The sequence below is a fragment of the Zingiber officinale genome, chromosome 9B, assembly GCF_018446385.1.
Source record: "Zingiber officinale cultivar Zhangliang chromosome 9B, Zo_v1.1, whole genome shotgun sequence".
NCBI lineage: Eukaryota > Viridiplantae > Streptophyta > Magnoliopsida > Zingiberales > Zingiberaceae > Zingiber > Zingiber officinale.
In genome coordinates this window covers 18,750,221-18,776,089 of record NC_056003.1, presented here as the reverse complement: position 1 = coordinate 18,776,089, position 25,869 = coordinate 18,750,221, and the positions used below count along the sequence as shown (strand labels likewise).

General features: G+C 40.2%; 1 protein-coding gene and 1 long non-coding RNA gene across 2 annotated transcripts; both read right to left on the bottom strand.

Moving 5' to 3' along the window:
- Positions 1–8,554: 8,554 nt before the first annotated feature.
- LOC122022862 (keratin, type I cytoskeletal 9-like) lies at positions 8,555–9,538 on the bottom strand. The gene has a single exon (XM_042580976.1). It carries the CDS (start codon positions 9,536–9,538, stop codon positions 8,555–8,557), a length of 984 nt encoding a protein of 327 aa, XP_042436910.1.
- A 1,428-nt stretch (positions 9,539–10,966) lies between these two features.
- LOC122025090 lies at positions 10,967–13,043 on the bottom strand. Its single transcript, XR_006123598.1, has 3 exons — positions 12,767–13,043; positions 12,548–12,658; positions 10,967–11,213 (listed from the first exon to the last, which is right to left on the bottom strand). It is a non-coding gene; the product is annotated as an uncharacterized LOC122025090 (long non-coding RNA).
- Positions 13,044–25,869: the final 12,826 nt, after the last annotated feature.

Below are 25,869 nucleotides of genomic sequence, written 5' to 3'. Positions count from 1 at the left end.
ACAAGAAAGGTTTGGGTCACAAACCTAAGTCCCAAGTGGTCAAGCCCACTTATCATAGTGTTCCATTCGATTATGGAACAAAACCTAGGGCTAGGAAGACCACCACCAAGGTCACAAGGGGAGTCACCCCTAGAGTTGATCTTGATGAGTCCCAAATGACCAAGGCTTCAAAGCCTAAGAGGGTCATTAGGAGGGTTGCTAGGAAAGTCATCCCTAGTGAATATTTAGTAAACCCAATGAGCTCACATAGATATTGGGTTCCTAGGAGCATCTTCTCTATCCCATAGGTGGGTTAGAGAGTGTCAACTCCAATTAGAAGGGTAGTTAACCCAACTTTGAGGAAATTGACACTCAAGGAGCATTTTCAAGGTTTTGATAACCTTTGAAAATGAAAAAGAATTATTATTTACTCCTTGAAGAGTAAATTGTGCCATATTTGAAAAATATCGATTTTAATCTTATTTGGCACAATTTAAGAAAACCTAGAGAAATACCATAATTGGGATTTTGGTTTTCTCTTAGGGATATATAGGCAATCTAGGGTTAGATTTTAAGTTAGCTAAGGCTAAGGATACTTAGATAGGGAATTTAGGTATTTTATTTGTGCTAACTTGCCATGATTGGTTACCATATGTCATGCCATGACATCATATTTATTTTATTATCATTTGAAATGTCATGATAATGCTTAGGCTAGTTTATATGTCATGCTTTATTTAAGTTTTCAAACTTTATGCCATGACATCATGACATTGGCACATGTTTTTACTTATGATATCATTATATGCCATGTCATCATCTCTTGCATTATAATCAATGAAATTGATTTGAGGACAAACATATAATTTGATATTGAGATCAAATTGGTGTTTAGAAAATGCATGAGAACTTAGCCTAAGTTGACCTTAACCCATATCTCACATCAAATTGACTTGAATGTGGTTTGATACACCTTAGATGTGTGTGAGATATTAGGATCATGAGTTAGGATCAAGGTGCATTGTCCTTGTACCTAGATGACCCTAATTCAAGAAATTAAGGATCATAGGGAAAGCTTGTGTACAAGTCATGTACATCTAGCCCTAAGATTATGGTCCTAAATTCAAATGGTTTTAAAAGTATTTTAAAATTGATTTGAAAAACCCTGATGAAGCTTTCCTAGTGATAGCATTCATCATTGAAAATTGTGATACAAAGTTGAGTTAAACTTGAACTATTTCAAAGTTTTTGAACTTTGTATCAAGATTGAAAAATGGAAACTATTTTCATAGAAAACTATTTTTCCTTGATAGTGTATGATATGAGGAATGTATCCTCAAAATTTCACAATTTTTCGAATTTTCTGGAATTTTCTAGGAGTTTCTGAATTTCGGGAAGGAAATTTCAGAAATCTGCCTATCAGAGTCTGGATCGGTCTGGGGACCGATCCAGGTAAGTCCTGATCGGTCTATGGACCGATCCAGTGAAGCATGGATCGGTCTGCAGACCGATCCAGTAAGTTCCAGTAGCACGAGTGCGATCTGGTAAAGGGCTGATTGGTCTGGGGACCGATCAGGGCGTGCCGAATTTCTGATTTTTCAGCTGTTGTCTGAAATTTCAGTTATGGAAGTGGTGTTTTTGGATTTCTAAAGGTTTGGAACTCACAAAGACATTGTTGGTGCAATGGTCAAGGGGGAGTTGACCTTTAGGGGGAGTTTTACCTAATTGTCAAGGGGGAGTTGACTTTTAGGGGGAGTTTTTACTCCTTAAGACTTTTGAGGATTAGTGATATGGGATTATCACTAAGTTGATTGTTGAGTTTAGTATCAAGGGGGAAATTAAGAGTTTCAATGAAAGGTATGAGACTTTCATTAGGAAGAAACTTTTGACCTTGATACCCTCCTTTTCCTTTTTGATGTGTGTCAAAAAGGGGAGAGTGTTCATTGGAGAGTTATTGGAGAACCGAAGATAGGTTATCGGGTTAACCTAAGCTAGGGGAAGAATGTCAAGGAATGTTCGAGGAAGAACATTGGAGTTCTTTTTGATGTGTGTCAAAAAGGGGGAGAATTATTGGAGAACCCAAGTTAGGTTATCGGGTTAACCTAGAGGGAGAATGTCCAGAGAATGTTCAAGGAAAAGAACATTGGACATTGGAAGATGGTTGGAAAACCTAAGTTAGGTTATCGGGTTAACCTAACTTGATTATGGGTTTTGTCAAACATCAAAAAGGGGGAGATTGTTGGTGCAACCTTAGGTCAAGGTTGATCTGGTTGACCTGACTCGAGTTGTATTTTGATGTTTGACTTAGGAAGATTGTTGGTGCAACCTTAGGTCAAGGTTGACCTAGTTGAGTTGCATGTTGATGTTTGACACTCGCGGAAGAGTTGTATTCTTGATATGGGACAAGAATAGATGTTTGGGAGATTGTTGGTGCAACCTTAGGTCAAGGTTGACCTGGTTGACCTGATTCGGGAAAAAGTCCAAGTATGAAGACTTGGCAACGGAAAAGTCCAAGCAGGGAGCTTGGCACTAGAAAAGTCCAAGTATGGAGACTTGGCACTGGAAAAGTCCAAGCAGGGAGCTTGGCACGCGAAAAGTCCAAGTATGGAGACTTGGCACTGGAAAAGTCCAAGTATGGAGACTTGGCACGGAAAAGTCCTAACTGGGATGTTAGGCAGTGTGGAAAGTCCTAACTGGGATGTTAGGCAGTGTGGAAAGTCCTGGTGAGTGAAGCCAGGCAGTGGGAAAGTCCTAACTGGGATGTTAGGCAGTTGGAAAGTCCTGGTGAGTGAAGCCAGGCAGTAAGAAAGTCCTAACTGGGATGTTAGGCAGTGTGGAAAGTCCTGGTGAGTGAAGCCGGGCAAGGGAAAAATCCAGATGGATCAAGGGTGATCGGACATCTGGTGGAGAAAAGTCTAAGTGGGTCAAAAGGATTGACCGGACACTTAGCGGGGAGTGCTAGCAGGTCAAGGGAGTGACCAGATGCTAGGGATGATGTACCAACAGGTCAAGGTTGACCGGATGTTGGTGTGGAAGCCTTAGGTTTAGGGCTGAGAAGTTTGGATCGGTCTGGTGACCGATCCAGAGGGGTCCCGATCGGTCCGGTGACCGATCGGGCGTGCTGATCGCTGAATTTCGATCGGTCCGGAGACCGATCGGAGGCAACGCAACCTCGCGAAGAAGCCGTGGATCGGTCTGCGACCGATCCACTGTCTTATGTGTCACCGGATCGCGAGGGGATTCAGAGAAGGGGCGATCGGTCTATGGACCGATCGGAGGTTCCCTGATCGGTCCACAGACATGATGGGACTCGCGATAGGTCGACGATCAGAGCTCCGATCGATCCATGGACCGATCAACGGCTAGTTCTCTGTCTTCTTCTTCGCAGTATAAAAGAGGGCTACGGGACTTGATGAATGCTCTCTCAAGCTACTTCTTTCTTCCGAAGTTCTCTCCGCTCAAGCTTCGCTTCTTCTTCCGCTGAGCTTTGTTGAGCTCGTTGGGTGCTCAAGCTTCGCGTGAGCTTCTTGTTGGTTTTCTAGCTAGGCTTGGATCCGAGAAGCTGCTGCTTCACCAGGGTTCCTGCTGACTTCAAGAAGGCAAGCAAGTGTTGTTTACATTTCTGTTCTTGTTTTCTTGTTCCTATTTGTACTCCTATTGCTGTTGCAAAGATTGTGGTGAGGTTTCTCCACCCACAAGGAGTATCTATTAGCCGGGTTTCCGGGGACTCATCCACCGACGGATTGGTAGGCTTCGTCCACCTTACGGACACGCCGAGGAGTAGGAGTTCATCTCCGAACCTCGTTATATGGTTTGTCTTTCTTCTCCTGTTTTCTTTCTACGTTGTATTTCCGTTGCACTAACCTAATCGTAGGAAGAAACGAGCGATTTGGGGCGGCTATTCACACCCCCCCCTCTCTAGCCGAGTACGAACGATCCTAACAACAATCTCATTTTTTAACTAAATTAATTTGATACTTGATTAATTTTTTTCGGCAATTTACCAAAGGGGGCATATAGAGATTTGAATTTACCAAAAGGCGCACTCTACTTTGATATTTACCAAAGAACGCACCATTTTAAAAGTATTTCCTATTTTACCCTCCTGACAATTTGACTTTTTTACCTTTTTCTTTTCTCCACTATTTCTCTCTCTCTTCTTTCTCATCTCTTTTTGCAGAACATATGAAAAATATTAGTTAATCTTTTAATACATTTGAAGAAACAAAAATAAACAATGAATAGAATATTTGAACTCCTTGCAATTTCAGAAATCCATCGGAACTAAAATGAGTGTAATCGTAGCTCTCTAGGTCGATCAGTGGGTTTCGGTCAAAACCCACTGATGGACCTAGAGAGCTCCGATTACATTCATTTCAGTTTCTATGAATTTCTGAAATTGCAAGGAGTTCAAATATGATGTCCATTATTTATTTTGGCTTTTCATAGACGTTAACATGTAAAATCAAAGAATCGGCAAAAAAAACCCACGTTGGGCCTGATATGGAATCAAATCAGGCCCAACATGGGTTGTTTTTGCCGATTCTTTGATTTTATGTATAAACATCTATAAAAAGCCGAAATAGATAATGAACACCATATTTGAACTCTTTGCAACATCAGAAATCCATAGGAACTGAAAATCAGACTACTTGCGCTATAAAAAGGGGTCTCTTCAAAGCAACTAAAAATCAGACTACTTGCGCTCCTGTGTGCTGCGACAAAACGCTTCAACAACGCTCAACTGCTATGCCAACAATTGACGTTCCTTTCCAATATCTTTGTATTGTCGGTAACTTAGTTTTAATATTGCAATTGTAATTGATCTTATAAAAATTTCTCGAGCTTATAGTGATTGTCCATCGAAATCACACTCACGTGCGGACCTTGAAGTAGGAGTCGCCACAAGTTCCAAACCAAGTAACTCTTGGTGTTTGTGATTGTGCTTTTTATCTCTTTACTTTTCGCTATAATTCTTACTCTGTGTTTTCCAAAACGAACGTGAAAGTCAAACGTGTACATATTTGCTCAATGAAATTGCTCTTTTTGAGGATAACATTCAAACGTCCAACTTTGTTGAAGATTTTGATTCTATTCTAGTTGAAATCAACAAGATCAATGATTAATAATGCCTAGAACTCAAGATTCATTTTCAATCCCTTTTCTTATCGATTTTGTTGAAGATTTATTAAAATTAAGAGGATCAATGATTGTCTTGGGTTAGAACTTCAGATTTCTTGATCGGTGACTGATTTTGATTTACTTCATAGGACTTTCAAAGAATTCTTACTATCATTAGCAACAATTATAACTTTCATTCTTAGATATCTTGTTTTGCTCCTCTTTAGACTTTCCTTGAATTTTCTCATCCCCAATGCCTCAGCAGCTCTGCCCCTTCCACTTGATCATGTGATGTTCCCTTGAGCAGAACAAACACACAAATATGGCTTACGTTCCACTCAATTGAGTGACCTTCCACCCAATAAGAAAAAAATAACAAGTATTGAAAAGAGAAAAGAATTTTTGCTCACCTAACAACCAAACAAAGGATACAATAAAGTTTTCTTATGAAATTCCTTGAAAGATAGATTCGCTACTTTAGTGATCCTCTTAGTGTCGATTCCATGGATATGGAAGAATGTATATGTAGATACACAGATCATAGATGCATAGTGGGGTAAACCTCAGGTCGTCAATTCCTGAGAATTAACCTCTGACCATTATGCCAGAGATATTATGCGTCCACCGTCTATGCTACGCCCTGAGGACCTTATGAAATTCCTTGAAACTTCCACATATATAAGTTATTTCCACAATAGAAATGTCTACCCTAAAAGTTAAATCTAGTTCATTTGGATTTGTATTTGGATTTAGATTTTGGGTCAGGTTAACCTATAAAAAGGCATCAAGTGTCATGTATTTGTAACATGATTGTATTAGACTTTTATTTTCTTATTGGGGCATTTTTCACACAATAATCTTTTAACTTATGTTAACATTTCTATAGTTCTTTCTACTTTGAATCAGTGGATATGTGTCTTTATGTTGCTATAAAATAATTTTCTAATATTGTTTCCTTTTTTTAAATATAGAAAAAATATTTTTGCTTTTGTTTTGGTTGATATAAAAAAAAATAACATTTGATATGAAAATTAAGCTTGTATTTCCTACCAAATGTAAAATAGGTAGAAAGAGATATTTTGATGAGATTGCTAACACTGAAAGGTAAAATCAATCACTGGAAGAATTTTTTTTGAATAGATTATTTTATCCTAGTGGTCAATATTACTTTTGGGTAATTGAAAAGTAGGTTTGAATAGGTGTAATATTTTGAATTTATATTTGGGTTATATATTGCAAAATTAATTTGATTAGATGATGATGAATTAATGAGTTTTTGTGAATCTTAAAAATTCTTGACACTTTTGATATTGATGCAAAATATATATTTTTAGAATTACAAATTTTGTGAGTAATGTTACCAAGTGAATCTTATGAAACAGATAAAAAAAATTCTCCATTCAAATATTAAAGTTTTTAAAAATAAATGGATATGTTTCCAAATGTAATGATTGCTTATAGAATATTATTGGCAATACTTGTTACAATGACATCTACCAAAAGATATTTTTTTAAAATTAAAATTAATAAAATATTATTTAAAGTAAAGATATTTTTTAAAATTAAAATTAATAAAATATTATTTAACGATCACAATGACTGAAGAGCAATTTTATGTATTGAAAAGAATATTTTAAAAAACATTAATTATGATGCTTTTATTGATTATTTTATTTTTAAAAGTGCATCACGAAATATTTTAAATGAGTCTTTTTTTTTTTTTTAGATGTATATATTTTGTTTTTTTAGATGTATATATTCTATGTTAGATGATGTAAAAATTTCGTTTTGGAAGAAGTCGTGCTCTCAGAAATAAAATTAGAGTATAATTTATAATTTCATCCAAACCTTTTAAACATCAAAGATCGTGTGTTTATATATATATATATATATATATATATATATACATTTGAAGTGGGCAAACGGATCGAAGAAGCAGAGTAAACACGAGAGAGTACGGGAAGATCAGGTGAAACCGATGGGATCTGGGATGCCAGAAGGCGAGGCTGTCCGTGAATTCCACCGCCCATCGTTGCGCAACGCCTTTCCCCTTCTCCATCGTTTCTTCCGCGTTCTCGGCTTTCCTCGATCTCGATGCGAGTCGTGGAACAAAGAGCTTTGCTTAGGTGCACTGGATGAGAGACGAAATGAAGATCCGACGGATATCGTTGCGTTGCACCTTCGAAAGTAGAGCGTTGGACCACCATCGAGCCGTCAGCGAGCAATAGGAATCCTTTGATCCGTAAATTGTTGACCAGAGGATGGTTCACTGATGAGGATCCTTGATTTGAATGGACCCTACCTATTTAAAGATGAGGTCTATCCAAATCAAAGGTCTTTATATAATGAACCATCCCCTGATCCACAATTTACGGACCAGAGGATCTGCTCTCGTCAGCAAGAACTCTAGAATATTCTAAGAAATTCATACATCGCCTCGGATGACCAAATTAAATACTTTTTAGTTAAAACATCTTGATGAAAACAAAAGACAAAAAGCAAAAAACCAAAACACTGGAATGTGTTTTAAAAAAATTCATCCATAACCTCAATGACAAAATTGGATGATTTTAACCATGAAGGTATTTTGACTAAAAAATACCTTGATGGTTGAAAATATACAGTTCAATTTGGACATAAGAAGACTTTCATTGAGTCTACCATTCTTTCAAAAAATTAATTTGTCATCACAATGTCAAATTTAGATATTTTATGACTATTAAAGTGTTTTTAATAAACAAAATATAAATGCTTTTAAATATTGCTGAAACTTTTCCATTTGAAAAGCGTTTGAGTTGAAGGAACCTTACCTCATTAGAAAGTTCAAAATGATCAATATTTTAAATCGATCATTTATTTTCAGGCAGTGTTCATGTGAATTTGGATTGAAAATACTATTGGTAAATCACAAAAAAAAAAAGAGAGAAAAAAAAATCCTAAAGTCTAAACACACACATTACATTGAATCATATTATTGTTTATCTAGATCGACAGTAGTAGAATGATCTAACAGTTAATGTCATTCAAGGTGAAGATGATCAAACCATTATAAAAAAATATATAAAAATAAAGAGATTATCAGCCAAAGAAAAAAATGATCGATAGTTGGTGCCTCATCCCAGAAGAAGAACAGATATGATTGAGGATCGATCGTTATAGGCTTGAGGAGGTGTTGGAGAGAGATTCGAAGAGTTGCTCATAAGCTCAGATGGAAAAGGAGTAAAGAGTCAAGGAAGAAGGAAGGTCGAGGATGAGTCAAACATGGAATCCAATCCAAAGCTTATTAATTAATAAATATTTAGGGAATCCATTGCCATGACCTTAATTATTATAATCAGCCATTACATGCAAATTAGAGAGTGACTGAAGAGTGCGTGCGTGCCGTGCCGTGCCTGCGTGAGTGCGTGGATTTCAAATCCAAGCTTATTTAATTAACGTCTTTAGAATAAGATCACTAGTTACCGACTTCCTTCTTGTAGCCATGTCCTGGAGCAAACCCTGAGCCACTCCCTTGTCCATAGCCAACGTAACCTGGCCACGGGTTCGTGAACCCGAAACCCAAACCAGGTGGACCGCCGCCATTAATGGAAGTGGAGGAAGAGTAGGATCCGCTGTTCGAAGCCGACGTCGTCGAGCCTCCACCCGAAGCGGACCACGAACTGGAACCAGACCCAGCCACGGACGACGATGACGAACCGGATCCTGATGCGGCGGCATGAGATCCGCTATTGGAGCCAGACCACGCACCGCCGTTGCTTGCTCCGGAGGAAGAACTCGCGTGGCTTCCCGAACCGGACCACGAACCGGCGCCCTGCACGCCCGCGCTTGAGCTGGAACCGGAGCCAGCAAATGAACCGACGCCGGCGGGTGAGGAGTTGCAGTCGGAACCACCAGCTGAGCCGGTAGCACTTGAACCGGCCGCGCTAGCTCCGCCGGCGGAGGAACCTACTCCGACGCCGCTATTAGCAGCCGCTGAGGACTCCCCGCCACAACCAGACCCACAGTTGCCCGAGCCGGAAGCGAACCCAACCCCGCTACCTGAACCGGAGGTTGAGCCGCCACCTGACCCCGCGAAATTAGAACCGCCGCCGCAGTTGCCGGAGCCACAGTTGTTCGACCCCGAAGCAAACCCAAATCCATTTCCAGCGGCGGCCGAGCCACCGCCATTTGCACCAAACGACGCTCCATTGCCGCTGCAACCAGATGAACGACAGTCACGATCATTGGGTCCGGACCACGATCCGTAGCCCATCCCCGAACTGGAGCCGCTGCCGCCTCCGTCCAGACCAAGTCCCAGGCCGAGTCCGGCGTTGAGGCCCAACCCGCCGCCCAAGTTGAGGCCGAGGTCTTTCCTCATGGGCCTTCCGCAGCATGCCGCGTGGAGGGAGAGAGCAAGCGCCAGGAGGAAGAAGGAGAAGCCGCGAGTCGGCGATGCCATGTCTTGCCGTCGACGGTGATGACGGGGGCATGATCTTCCTGCGGGTATTTATGGACGGTAGGAGGCCACGCGGCCACGTGGGGACTCGTGGGCGATCACAGTGAAAAGGCAAGGAGGCCGAGTTGGGGGGAGCTCGGATTTGGCGGGAAGCGTAGTGGCCGGCGTCGGCGCCATGTCATGGAAGGCGATTCCCCGGCGTGAGTGGCACCTAATGATTTGGAAGCGTTTAGTTGGCGCTTCCTGGTACGTGGAGCATCCAGTTTAAAGAATGGCGTTTGGTTAACGTGCATGGCCACGTGGGGAACACTCTAGAACCGGCTCAAATAAACCGCCACTCGTACAATCGATTAGTTTTTGGTCCGGTTTAATGCTTTATAGTTTACGTGCCAAAAGGTAAAATCGTTCGTCTTAATATCCCGTCACACTTGACTTTATGTTATCACGAGAGAAATAAATCATAACAGTCAAAAGGATAAATGATGATAGGATGAGTTACATAGAATCCAGAGATTTATACCCCGATAACTCTACGATTCGACCCCATAATTTTATGTGATAAATATATAATCATTTACTATGTCGGATGATCCATAGGGTCAATGCTTTATAGTTTATGGCTCTTTTCTGGATAGTTCGCAGTCGATGATTAATCTAATAATGATAATCAAACACTGGTTTTCATTTGGGGTATTGTTTGAAGTTTATTTACACAACTGATATACGACATTGTTATATAATTGATCATATGTAAACATATAAAGATATAGTTCCTGAGCTGTGGGTATAGATTTAGATTTTCATTTTTTTAGACAAAGAAAAAGGGGCGGTAAGTTGGTTCACTAAGAGCACCCACAATGTTGTTAATGGGGAGTGTTAATGCGGGCATGTATACCAACGTAACAGTACTGTTCATTTACTGTAGTATTAACGCGTTCAAAAAATTGAACGCGTTAATGGCTACAGATTGAAAAAAAAATAAAAAAAAACAATAGCAAATGCCATTAACGCGTGAGCGCGTTAATAGCATTGGGGATGCCCTAAGAGATAAAATTAACGATACTTATTGTTACATTCGTCCAAATACTTATACTTGGATCTAGATACCATCGAAATGTGGTATTTGAGTAGTGATGCGGTGATGATGAGGGCCTCCACTCTGCTGTCACGATAGAGATCAAAAGAGGTCAAAGTCAAGACGGTTAACAGGTGGACGGTATGGGTCGATCGGGTGAGTCATACGCCGATCGGGAATTAAGCATCAACCTTCCGTCTTCAGCACAAGGAGTAATTAAATCGACGCTCAAGGGACACACAGAAGTCGAGCCAAGCAGCTCCTCCGCTCGGCTTAGCATCAGTGAAACAACTCTTAACTTCTCATTTTTTTTTTTAGGTAAAGCAAAACATCCAAACAAAAATTATGCTGTAAAGTATCAAAACAGTAAATCCACCCTAAGAACTACCATACCCAACATAACTAGTAGTATCACATAAATGGGCCCAACAAAAAGAACAAGAAAAGAAAACGTTAATACAATACTGCAACTAAAAGACACATAATAACACCAGTCTTCTCAGCACTCCTAGATGTACGGGCAGTGTGACGTGTAACTATCTCGTCTCCTCGTCAACTCCGTCCGCAAGCTCCCCATCGTATCCTAGGGGGTATTTTTCTCACCTATAACGTAAGCATCATGAATTTACGCCCCCAACAAGTACAATCCATTATGAATAATAAGCGTCCATGAAGTAACAGATGCAACATCTAATAAGCATATGTCATGAACTCTATACAAAATAGAGAAGAAAAACATTTGATGCGTAAAAGAGTCTACATAACTAATATGGGTAGATATGTCACAAGGTGGTAACCACTATTGGAGTCAGTGATTCAGTCTATTTTCATGGTCCTAGAGGTTCCTTCTAAGGACATGCAGTCATATAGCCGAAGCTTACATAAATAATTTATCAGTCAAATTTATAAGGACTCTCCCCGGAACTCATCCTGAGGCACTCATCCCATACTATCACCACAAGTGACATACCCAACCCTTTATCTTTATTTTAGTAATATATTCATTCTTTCCTTAGGCATTGTCATTTTGAAAATTCATAACAGAACATGCATTCATTCCTTGGGCATAATCGTCTTGTAAGAGCACAACAGATCATGCATTCCTTAAGCATCGCCATTTGCCCCCAGGACGTAGCGGTGGACGCATGGTATCTCTGGCGTAATGGTCAGGGGTCGATTCTCAGGAACTGACGACTTGGGGTTTACCCCGCCATGCGCCTATGGCCTGTATACCTGCATGAACCTCCCTCCATATCCGTAGGGCCAACACTAGGGGGGTCACTAAGGTAACGGGATCTACCTCTTAAGCATCACCATTTTGGAAATGTTTCACGCAGAGCAATTAAAATGAAATACAACACCTAAGCATATACCGATCCCTACAGACCATGTCCAAAAGCCTGCAATCACGAAACAAAAGCTAGACGAGTCCATAGCATTATAGAATTCAGAGCAAATTCATAACAACTTGGAAAAGAATCGAAACGCCTGAAAACATAGAAAACATTCAAATCTGTAGACAAACGAACCGAGAATCTGAGTAGTTACTGAACTAGGAATTACATCAAGCACAAACTAACCCTTACTTTTGTTTTTATGAAGAATTGCGGCACACTAAGGAAGTATAGATGAACAACCCAACCTACACCAACACTAGAAGCCATAGAAGTCCCAAAACAGTCCCAATTACAACCTATCCCACCCAGCAGTCATCTTAAAGCAGAAGAGAAACATCACTAAAACAACTTGCTAATATAACTCTTGTCAACGGATCAGAACAAAAATCTATACGCAAAAACATCTCTTTAAAACAAAATGGCCAGAACTCCGGGCACAGCTAGGAGTTCATCAATTGAAGCCTAATCTATCAGGGAACCATTTCAAGATTTCGAAAACAAAAAGGAGAATCAACCTTCTCATCATCATCTGCAGCTTACCAGAAACAATAGGGAAAGGCGAGAGCAACTCTATCAAGACTCAATCCACCAACAAACCCGGCAAAAACCGCGAGGAGGAAATGAAACCGCAGCCAATCCCGAAACCTGATGCTGGAAACCAAAATGAACCGAAAGAACCAGCAAACACAACATGAAAACCTCGAATCACATCTCAATCAACCAAAACCATCATCACAATCGGAAGCATCTAGCAATTACCTCAAGGAAATCATACTATCATAACAGTGTACTTGCCTTCTCTTCTTGGTTTTCTCCGGCCAAAAGCCCTCGCCCAGTCGCTACGCGTCGCTCGTAGGTGGCTGGAGACCTCCGCGCTTGGTCGCGATGCCCTCCACGAGCTCGCCCCGCGGAAGGTGCTCGTGTGGGGCGCTTGGTCGGCCTCAGAGGTCGGCGGCGAGGTTCGTCGCGTGGGACGAAGGTGACGAGGGGGAAAGGGAGAAAACGGCGGTTCCGGTCGGCAGTGGGGTTTTTTTTTTGTTTTGGGTTTGAGGGAAAGGTTAAAGGGGTATTTATAAATACCTAGGTACTTAGAGTAACCATAAATCTAAACTTATAAATCTAATTTTATTATGGGATCTTTATGTCACATCATTGTCACATCAAAAATAAAAACTCTACAACTTTTATAAACCTCTTCTTACAATCATAAACCCAACAAAAGTTATATTTACTATCTTATTACTATTTATTTATATATTATCTATATTTTTTTAAAAAAAATTAAACATTTGTTTGACAACTAGTATGGGACCCATGTGTATTAAATATTTTATTCTTAAAGCACTATGAAGCCGAGAGCAGATCCTCTAGTCTGTAAATTGTGGACCAGGGGATGGTCCATTACATGAGGACCCTTGATTTGGATGGACTCCATCTTTAAATAGGTGGGATCCATCCAAATCAAGGGTCCACATCAGTAGACCATCCCCTGATCAGCAATTTGTGGACAAGAGGATCCCTACTGCATGAAGCCAGCATCTAATTTTGGATGCTGACTCTTTAGTTCTCAGCTTTTTAAAGTGGTACAATGAAACTAAGTTCACAAAACCCAACTTCTTGGGTTTTGTAAATCCACCATTGCAGACACCCTTAGGTTTTAGCGTTATTAAAGTTAATCCCCCATATTTTTTTAAAAAAAAAATCATATAAATAATAGCTCCTCCTAACTCATGTATTATATATATATATATATATATATATATATAGATAAAAGTAACGCTTACGGGACCTTACAATTTTCCCCTCCATAAAAAAATTTCGCCCTCGAAATTGATTTACCAAATAACTCCAGGTAACGGTTGCGCATATCCAGTTCAGCCTCCCAGGTAGCTTCCTCCGTCAGCTGATTTCCCCATAGAACCTTCACCATTTTGATTTCTTTGTTCCTTAGCTTTCCGGACTTGACGGTCTAGGATCTGTTTCGGCACCTCCTCGTATGAAAGATCAGGCGTCTGCACGGACTCGTGACCAACCACACGTAAAGGATTGGAAATGTACCTCCTAAGCATCGATATGTGGAACACGTTGTGAACTCCTGACAAACTCGATAGTAGGGGCACCCGGTATGCTCGCGTCCCTATCCGGTCCAAAATCTCAAATGACCCAATATACCTTGGGCTAAGCTTCCCCTTCTTCCCGAACCTCAACACCCCTTTCATAGGTGACACTCTGAGAAATACATGGTCCCCGACTGCAAACTCCAAATCTCTTTGGCGTTGGTCGGCGTAACTCCTCTGACGACTTTGCACTGTTTGCATTCTATCTCTAATCTTGGTCACCAGATTCATTGTATGGGTCACCAGGTCCGGACCCAAAACTGCTCTCTCCCCTACCTCATCCCAATGCAATGGTGTCTGGCACTTCTGCCCATACAACGCTTCATATGGTGTCATTCCAATGGTGGATTGATAGCTGTTGTTGTATGTAAACTCTCCCAGAGGCAACTTTGACTCCGAGTTTTTTTTTGAAGTCTATCATATATGCTCGCAGTAGATCCTCCAAAATTTTAATCACCCCTTCAGACTGGTCGTCTGTTTGCGGATGGAAAGTGGTACTAAAAGTGAGCTTTGTTCCTAATCCACGATGTAAACTTTCCCAAAGTCTGGATATAAATTTCGGATCTCTGTCCGACACAATTCGAGATGGTATTCCGTGTAGCCGTACCACCTCTCGTATGTATAGTTCTGCATACTGTATCATTGTGAAGGTGGTTTTTATCGGCAAGAAATGTGCTGACTTTCTTAGTCGATCTACAATAACCCATACTACATTCGATCCCTTGGGTGAGGTTGGCAATTCCACCACGAAATCGATGGCAATATTTTCCCACTTCCAAACAGGAACTGGAAGCGGTTCCAATAGTCCCGCTGGCCTCTGGTGTTCGGCCTTCACTGCTAGCATGTAAGACACTCGAGAACTACTTGAACTATGCCCCTCTTCATACCCGGCCACCAATATAGTTGTTGCATATCCTTGTACATCTTTGTACTTCTTGGATGAATAGAGTACAGAGTGGTATGTGCTTCAATCATGAAGTCCTCTCGGAGTGAGTCAACCTTAGGCACCCAAATGTGGCCCTTGTATCGAATGGTTCCATCAACCATTGTGTAGATAGTGCTACCCCTTGCTTCATCCCTGCATTTTCACCTCATCAACTGTTGATCTGATGCTTGTCCCACCCGAATCTGTTCCAGCATGTTTGACTTAACAGTCAAGGTTGACAAGCTGATCTGCTCGTTTGACGCTCCCACTTCTAATCTCATCCATTGGAATTCTGCTATTAGCTGTCGTTGGATGGTTAACTGTGACAACGTTGCGGACTTTCGACTTAGAGCGTCTGTCACCAAATTAGCTTTACTCGGATGATAGTTAATGTTGCAATCGTAGTCCTTCACCAACTCCAACCACCGTCTTTGTCTCATATTCAATTCCTTCTATGTGAAAAAGTATTTCAAGCTCTTATGATCTGTGTATATCTCACAGTGTTCCCCGTAAAGATAATGCCTCCAAATTTTTAGAGCAAAGATGACTGCCGCCAATTCCAGGTCATGGGTGGGATAGTTTTGCTCATGCATCTTTAATTGACGTGAAGCATAGGCAATGACTTTTCCATTCTGCATCAGTACAACCATAAACCAGTCTTAGAAGCGTCTGTGTACACCACTAACCATCACTACAACAAAAACTGCAAACAACAACGGATATTATCCGTTGTCGTAGGGTCAAAAAACCGTTGTAACTGAGGGTGTTGTAGAATGTATTGCCCTACGACAACGATTTTGAATCCGTTGTCTTTGTAGACATTTGACAACGGTTTTTATCCGTTGTTGTTTATATGCTCAAAATTTGTTTACGAAGGATACGACAACGTTTTAAAACCGTTGTGGTAGATAATTTCAACAACAAAAATAAACCATTGTGGTAGACTCTTTTTACAACAAATATAAACCGTTGTGGTAGATAATTTAAAACATTGCGGTTTTAAATTTTACAACAGTTATAAACCGTTGTGATATATAATTTTAATATATTTTACAATCGATAAAATCATTGTCTTTTATCACTTTTCACAAAAAAATTCCGTTGCAATTACGTACTTTTTACAACGTTTCTAACCGTTGTCTTTAATGTTCATGTTGTAACATGATAATAACAAACAACCAATCTTTTTTTAATATAAGTATGACCACCAATACAAAACTAAATATTTACTATATTCAATCTAAAATATGCCAGCTCAAATATACAAAAAGAGTTGTACACTCATTAACCTTAGTAGTATCAAACCATAAATCACATATTTTCCAGTTTGTCAAATGGCTTCTTCGCATAAGCAAGGCCATATAGAAACTAAAGAAAGCTCACTCCTTGCATCAAAAATCCCAATCCTCATGAATTGCCCCTGTGTTACGTACCTACAAGAGAAAAGTCAATTAATCAATACTTAAAACTCAAACCATTGATTTAATACAAACAAAGTTAGAAGGAGAGAAAAATTAAACAAAACTTATCAAAGAAAAATATAAAATATAACAGAAAAGAGAATTGTAATAACTGCATGAACTGTTACCAGAAAAAACAAGAAGGTTTCTTCTCTTCTCATCCAAAATTAGTATATCATTTTCTAAGTACTTGAGAAAGAAAATATCAAAATGTAGTAGCATTTAATAGACGTATAATCAATAACAAAATTGTTAAACTATTCTTGGAACTCAAAAATTACCATCCTCCTTGTTTCCACTCTCCCCATCCCAATTTGGATCGAACTCAAAGCCACACAAGCGAATCTTTTTCTCTTCTCCTTTGTCTGGATAGAGAGAGTTGGCTTTCAACTCCCTGGAACCAGAACCTTGTGCTGCCACACCAGTTTCCATTTCTTCAGTAGGGATATTGGATGAAGAGTCAATGTTGGATCAAACTCATCCTTATACTAAGCTGACATGACTTTTCTCATCAGTAAATTAATGTTTCTCCACAGCAAATGCATTGCTAGAGTCAATCAAAGGAAAAAAAAATCAAAATACAAAGAGCATCACCAAGTGGTTGCAACTTTTGTTTTATATTTTTCTTCTACATGATAGCATGCTCTGGAAGTTTCAGTGTTTCAATAAACAAAGTGGAAAAATACTAATAACAAAAGGAGGACAAGATTAGTACCACTTAACAGAAAATCCAACTTTGTTTGCAAATAAACGTGAGAATAAGAGAGCATATCACTTGAAATCTTAAAAGGTGGAAAGCTAGAGATGCATTTGTGTAGCTCCACAACTTTGTCCTATCAATTCAATATAAAACAAAAATGGGAAAGAAACTTGTTTTTTGCTTACCATGCTTAACATCTTGAAGCACTGGTCTACTACGGCAGGTTGATTGGCCTCGTACCTAGTAAAGTTAGAGAAATAATAGTACTTATGCAGCTATTTGCATAATCACACACATGAGTGTGAATCAAAGAGGAAAAGAAGTATGAATATTATAAATGCAGATGACAAGAGAGTGACTTAAAGGTACACAACCTAATTTTGGTCGAAAAAAAAAGAGAATATGATGAGTGGGTAGTGATGTAAGCAAGTATTAACAATGTTGATAATATCAGAAAATATCTTCTTTAGAACTAAAAGCAAAGGATTGCCTATGAGTTAGTTGCTAAGCTCTATGATAGACAAAGACAAGCCAATGAATAAGAGTTGAACATAAAATTTTCAAGAATATTAAACTCGATTGTTAAATGTATGTTAAATGTATTCATGGATATTAAACTCACAAAGGGACAACCAACTTCAGTATGTTAAATGTATTCATGGAGCGCTATATTCAAAGCAATATTTCAAGATAGCTAATTATCATAGTACAGTTTCATGAGTTCATCTTCAGTAACTTTCATTTAGGTCAAAGAGTATTCAAGCACCCTAAGAGATGACCAATGAGGCCCAACTATGACAAGCAGATGTACAGACTAGGTAGAGTTCAATGTGTTACAGCTCAGGCAATTAAAGAAGGCAGAAGTTGCAACCAACATAAGGATAAACTACAGTAGCTTCAGTGCTTCACTCATAATATTTATGGGAAAGATAGCAGGTGATGTAGATTTATAGAGATGCAAGCTAGAAATGATTAGCTTATTTCGTTGTATTCTTACAGTACTGAGTGAGAGGGCAGGAAACCTGTGGACCATCTCCCGTGTTCTAATTACCTCTTCTAACAGAACACCTGTGACAAAAATCTTCCATGAGTTACAAGAAGATAATTCAGGTCAAACTTCAAATGATTAGATATTCTATTATTGAGGTGGATATATGCTTGCTCTCTGTTTGCTTTAATGGGGATCCAACCAATGTCCCTCATTATCCTAAAAACCTGCAAAAGAACCATGGTTCTGCATATATTAGTTGATACTTTGCTAGAATTTGAGATTAGTTAAAAGAGCACACATGAGTATCCACTGGGAAATTATCTTGCTGAAGCTTGAACATTAGAATACACGCTACCTGGCATGTAGAAAGTGATTAAAACATGATTGATAAATAAGGACTGTTTTGATTGCACAGAATAGAACAATAACAAATTCGATGAACTTGAGCTCACAAAGTTACAAGATTTGTAGTTACAAAATGACATGCTTAGGCCATCAACGATTTTCCTAATTGCTTTGTTCTTTGTGTCAGCAACATAAATGTTACCCTTGCTATCGACTGTGAGCCCTGTTGGATGGTTCATCCTTGCTTCACGTGGTTTGCCATCAACATGACCGCTCCAACCTTTAGCTGAACCAGCAACAAGCTTAGGCCTGTTGTCTATCCAAAAAATTCACAGTGGAAGTCAGTGATAATATCAAAGAGATTTAGTTATTCAACAAACCACAATAAGAGCGCATTTAGAACAATCATATTCAAGAATGTATCTGGAACAAATGCTTAAAAGATTAACTAAATTAAAAGATTAAAAATACAATGTCATATTCAAAGTGCCAACATCAGCATAGAAATTCTGGAATCAAACACATCGTGTTACTTATTAGTAGTTATCTTCTTTTGCCCCTTTCTAATGGAAGACAATCACAAAATTGGATCGTCATGGTATCAGAACAGTGAAACCATCATCACCAACCAGCAACTATTGCTGATATTTTTCAGAACAACTTAGGCTGCTCCTCTAGACCATCACTTGGCTTCACATCCAGTAACTTTAAGAACACTCAAATATTCCACTGTCAAGATATCAATCTCATATCGGACAAAATCAAACAAGTATCAGTCATAAGTCCCTGGGACTAATAGATTCAGTAAGTATTTTACAGAAACCATTTAACATCTTTAATTTATATTCACATCAATAGAAAGTTTGAATGCCTACTTAGAGCATTGAACATGGATATTGAGGAGATAGATGAAGAGTCTAAGCATTAAAATCCTTATGAAATTGCACATTGTAGGCCTCATTCATGGTGTTTCATGTGGTATCATTGGTTATATTTGTGTCATGCAAATGGACACTTCGATCTTTATGAGAGGATAAACACACTCACATTAGACAAGGGCAAAGAAACCTTGTAGATGTTACTGTTCTTGGAATCCAGTACCAAAAGCTCCCCTCCCGGCGTGACTTCGACCTAGAACAGCTCGATTCCATGCTTACTCCCATCGAAAACAGTCTTGATGTCGTATCCACTCTCAATCCTCACAATCGAGGGGCTCATGATCGCTGATTAATCCAAAACACCAAATCAACTAAACAAAAAGAAGAGAGAGAGAGAGAGAAATCAATCTTCGAGTCTTACCAATCCTCGAATCCAACGTCGCCGACCAAAGCCGCCGTAGAAGGGCAGAAAAGAGGTTGAAGAACAACACGCTTACCAACCCTAAAAAAAAGTAAAACAGAACGATCAAAGCTCAACAGGGAACCCGTGAAACCCACAACCTCTCCCCTCCCTCACACTCGCGCACACACACACAAACATCAAAATCCGCGCTCACTAGCTAGGGATGCAGCAGATACGCAGCAAAACACCGAGAAAAATAGGAACAAAAGGAGCAACACCACCATCTTCTTCCGCCTCATCACTTCCGATTCACCTTGTACCTTGACCTTACGATGGATGTGGTTTGTTTGGTCGGATACAACTATTCGATTCTAACAGGAAGAAGAAAGCGAGCCATGGGAGGTGCTCGCTTCGTCGTGGAGGAAGATCCAGCCATTGACAGGATGGCGTGAAGAGATTGTATGAGGAGAGGAAAGAAAAATGACTTAGGTTTGAGAGCGCGAAGGGGAAAAGAAGGCGCCGAAAAGATTTGCGGAGAGAGGGAAAGCAAAACTGTGAGGGGGAAATGACGAAACAAATAAAGTCAAAGACAACGGTTTTTTTAAAACTGTTGTCGTAGTCGCTAAAAACGCGGATAAAGACAACGGTTTATAAAACCGTCGTAAAAAGTGTTGTCGTTTTAAAAAAAAATTGCTCAATGACAACAGTTTTGCCAAAACCGTTGTCTTTTATATTTAATGGGGAGTTCAAAGACAACGGTTTTGGCAAAAACCGTTGTCTTTGAGCAAACACGCAACGCTTTCTCTTAAAACCGTTGTCGTAGGGGTGTTGTCGTTTTCAGTTTTTATTGTAGTGCATCCAGAACCGCCTGGGATTGCAAGCACTGGTGCTGTCATTAGCCTCTCTTTCAGTTCTTCAAAACTCCTCTCACACTGGTCCATCCATTCCTACTTTACCCCCTTCTTGGTTAGCGAGGTCAGGGGTAAAGCAATTCGTGAAAAATTTTGGATGAACCTTCGATAGTAGCCTGCCAGCCCCAGGAAGCTTCGGACTTCAGTAACACTTCTCGACGCAACCCAATTCTTGATCGCCTCTACTTTTGCTGGTGTTGGGTTCTTCGGGCCGCGAAAACCGCTTTTTCGCGTCGCGGAAACCCCGAGTCACCCAAAGCCATTGATCTCGTGCAAAGATTCGTAAACAAAATTATCGAAAAAAAACCTTTTCTTCTACGAGTTTGTAAAAACTTTAGATCTACACTAAAATTAAGATCATTACCCTTGTAGCGAAGCCCTTCGCGTTCCCGCTTGTCCAAGATGTCGCCGGATCTCTAGTTGTCAAAGTAGACAACCTCTATATGTATCCACACGGACACAAGTAGAAGGAGATGACCAAAACACAAGGTGTGCTAGCACCAATGGAGTGTTCGGCCAAGGAATGGGAGAAGGAGAAGAGAGAGCACCCAAGGGAGAAGAAGAGTGAATGAATCAATTAGAAGAAATTCAAAAAACCCCTTAGCCATCAAGTGGCCGGCCACTCTAGGAGGTGTAACCCCCACATTAATTCCAATTAATGTGGAGACCATTAAGAGTTGTAACCCCCATGAGGTGGCACTCTAGGATGATGTGGATCAACACTATTGGTCCACATCTTGCCACCTCACTAAATGACATGGCAACAAATGTAACCTCCTCATTTAATGTGGACCGGCCACATTAAATGCTATGGAGGCTTGTAACCTCCATGAGGTGGCACACATTGATGATGTGGACCAATCCTATTGGTCCACATCTTGCCAACTCACTAGTGATGTGGCAAAAAGTCAAGTCAAACATGACTTTTTCTCTTCCTCTCAAATCAAGTCAAACTTGATCAAATCTCTCTCATGGTTGATCTAATCCAACCATATGATTCAAGCCAACTTAATATAATGAATCTAATTCATTAAATTAAGTTGATTTAATGAGTCATAATCTAAATTAGACTCATTGAATACATGAATCAACTTGAGTCCAACTCAATTAGCCCAATTTGGATTACTCTTAATCCAATATGATTCATCAAATGAATCTAATCCTCTTGGTTCATCATATGAACCAAATCTCCATCTAATTGTCCTTAGTGTGTGACCCTATAGGTTCTTGTAACGTTGGCAATGCCCTAAACCCATTTAGGAGCATAAGTAATGAGCGGTATCTAACAACACATCATTACTACCCAAGTTACAAGAATGTCGAGATCCGACATCACCTTGTGACTACCAATTGTGACTCCTCACAAAATATGTCAAATGTCCTTCTATCCTTGACATCTAGATTGATCAATGTGAGGCATAGACCGTGTCATCCTCTAATCAATCTAAATCTTGAACTTCAAGTAGACTCACTCGATCAAATGAGCTCAACATCTCATGTTGACTCATTTGGGCATGGTCATGCACTTCGTGGTCTAACTCTATCAAGAATATTGATGTCGCTCCCGTCATATGGGAGGGATAGATCCCATCTACATCACTCACATCCCTCTGCATAATTTATTACATACCCAGTAATCGCCTTTATAGTCCACCCTGTTACGGGTGACGTTTGACGAAACCAAAGTACATAACTCCTTATGTAGGGATCCATGGTGACTTCAGGTCAAAGGACTAATAGTCATACTAATAGCCACATGAGAAAGTATATGACACTCATATAACGATCCATGATACTTTCTCATGGCGGGTCATTCAGTATACATTCTCTAATGCATACCCATGTGTCAGCTTGATATCTCTATATCCATGACTTGTGAGATCAAATCATCGAGCCGACCTACATGCTAGTCTTATTGTATTAACATTGTCCCTGAATGTTAATACTCGACTAGGAATGATTTAGAGTAGTGTTCCCTATATCATCTCACTATCGATTCAACCAATCGATTGATATAGGTAAAAACCTTTCTACTCTAGGACGTTACTATACTTATTTTATCTGGCACTAATACAAATAAGCATAATAACCAAAAACCAAATGCCTTAATATATAAACATGAATATGATATACATGAGTCCATACAATTATCAAATGATTGGCTCTAGGGCTCTAACTAACAATCTCCCACTAGCACTAGTGCCAATCAGTATAGGCTCTAAGGCCTAATGACCTAGTGTGACTATCATGCTTCCTTTGTGCCAAAGCCTTGGTCAAGGGATCTGCGATGTTAGTCTCTGTAGGTACTCTGCAAATCTTCACATCTCCTCTATCGATAATCTCTCGAATGAGATGGAAACGTTGTAGAATTGCTGTGAATTCTGCCAGCTCATAGCACTACCATTCAAGCAAAACACGAACCTCGAATGTGATCTTTAATCATCCTGATCGATCTGGAAGCTAGCATCACTGTAACCCTTTACAGCTAGCTTATCATTGCCTCCATATATCAAGAAATATTCTTTAGTCCTTCTTAAGTACTTAAGAATATTCTTGACCGCTATCCAGTGACTTTCACCTAGATCTGACTGGTATCTGCTAGTCATGCTCAAAGCATACGAGACATTAGGTCGAGTACATAGCATGGCGTACATGATCGATCCTATGGCTGAGGCATAAAGGATCTGATCCATGCGGTCTCTCTCCTCTCTAGAAGAGGGACCTTTAGTCTTCGAAAGACTCACGCCATGTGACATCGGCAGAAATCCCTTCTTGGAGTTCTGCATGGCAAACCGTAGGAGTACCTCATCAATGTATGTACTCTGACTTAGGCCAAGCAATCTCTTAGATCTATCTCTATAGATCTGTATCCCAAGAATGCGGGATGCCTCACCTAAGTCCTTCATTGAGAAGCAACTCCCTAGCCAGGTCTTGACAGACTGAAGCATAGGGATGTCCTTCCCAATGAGTAGTATGTCATCCACATACAATATGAGGAAGACAACTATGTTTTCTACAACCTTCTTGTAGACACAAGGCTCATCTTCGTTCTTGATGAAACCAAACTGTTTGATCGCAACATCGAATCGAAGATTCCAGCTCCGATAATGGCCTCTAGCCATTTCTCAGAATCTGGTCTCATCACAGCTTCCTGATAGGTGGTGGGCTCATCCTCTATGAACACAATGTCATCATGGTCAGACAAGAGAAATGAGTATCTCTCAGACTGACGACGTACCCTATCAGACCTGCGAAGAGGTATGTCTACTTGAACTGGTTGTTGTTCCTCAACTCCTTGTGGAACATCATCCACAACACTTTGTGGTTCCAGTTCAATTTCCATCGATGCATCAGTGCTATTGTTCGCCTCTTGAACTTCTTCAAGATCGAACGTGCTCCCACTAGTCTTTCTAGAAACAAAGTCCCTTTCTAGAAAGACTCCAGTCTTTGCCACAACAACCTTGTGCTGACTGGGAGTGTAGAAGTAATATCCCTTAGTTTCCTTGGGATATCCGATGAAATAGAACTTGTCGAATTTGGGTCTTAATTTGTCTGAGACTTGACGTCGTACGTAAGCCTCACAGCCCCAAATCCTCATGAAAGACACCTGGGCATCTCTCCCAATCCATATCCTATATGGTGTCTTTATCACGACCTTGGATGGAACTCGGTTGAGAATGAAAGCTGCCGTGTATAGAGCATAGCCCCAAAGGTATGTCGGAAGATCTGTGTGACTCATCATAGATCGTACCACATCTAATAAGGTACGATTCTTCCTTTCGGATACACCATTCCACTGTGGTGTTCCAGGAGGAGTGAGTTGGGATAGAATCCCACACTCAGCTAAATAGTCACGAAACTCATGGCTTAAGTATTCACTACCTCGATCTGATCGAAGTATCTTAATACTCTTGCCAAGCTGGTTCTGTACTTCATTCTTGAATTCTTTGAACTTTTCAAAGGATTCCGACTTATGTGTCATCAAGTACACATAACCGTATCTACTGAAATCATCAGTAAATGTGATGAAGTACCTATAACCGCCTCTAGCAGCGACATTGAAAGGGCCACATACATCACTATGTATGAGTCCTAACAAATCAGTCGCTCTCTCGCTGTGCCCACTAAAGGGAGTCTTAGTCATCTTGCCTCGTAGGCATGACTCGCATATCTCATATGATTCAAAATCAAATGAGTCCAGCAAACCATCCTTATGGAGCTGGGATAAGCGCTTGTCATTTATATGACCTAAGCGACAGTGCCAGAGATAGGTGTGGTTCATATCGTTCGATTTGAACCTCTTGGTACTAACGTTATAGATAGGGCTCTCAAGATCTAGAATATAGAGCCCGTTCATTAGAGGTGTACTACAATAGAACATATCGTTTAAATAGACAGAACAACATTTGTTCTTTATTATAAACGAAAATCCTTTCTTGTCCAAACAAGAAACTGATATAATGTTCTTAGTCAATGCAGGCACATAACAACAATCGTCTAACTCTAGCACAGGCCCAGAGGGCAGAGATAGAAAATAAGTCCCTACAGCAACAACAGCAACCCGTGCTCCATTGCCTACTCGTAGGTCTATCTCGCCCATTGTCAATGCTCTGCTATTTCTCAGTGCTTGTACATTAGTACAAATGTGCGAAGCACATCCGGTATCTAATACCCACGACGAAGAAATAGAGAGGTTGACTTCTATAACATTTATACCTGAAGTAGAAATCTTATTTCTCTTCTTCTTAAGATCTTCCAGGTATTCTGTGAAGTTCCTCTTCCAGTGCCCTGCTTGTCCTTGATATAGTTGACGAAGATGCTCAACCATATCGTAAGCGCCCATCAACTCGTGTTGCTTCTGAAGCTCAGAGTTCATTGTCGCGAGCATTAGACAGGACACATCTAATGCGTCATCTTGATGCTTCTTGTAAGCATCCCGGTCATCTCGCGTGGCAGTGGCAGGAGGAGCCTCCGGAATGGGCTGCTCCAGAACGTACAGTTTACGTTACTGAGTGAGAACTATTCTCAAGTTCCTGTACCAGTCCAGGAAATTCGCTCCGTTGAGCTTGTCCTTCTCAAGGACAGATCGCAGGGAGAAGGAATTCGTGTTCGACGTCATGGTTATCTACAAC

Bases quoted from the DNA above. Each gene is read 5' to 3' on its own strand.
- LOC122022862 (XM_042580976.1), bottom strand. From the start codon at position 9,538: ATGGCATCGCCGACTCGCGGCTTCTCCTTCTTCCTCCTGGCGCTTGCT.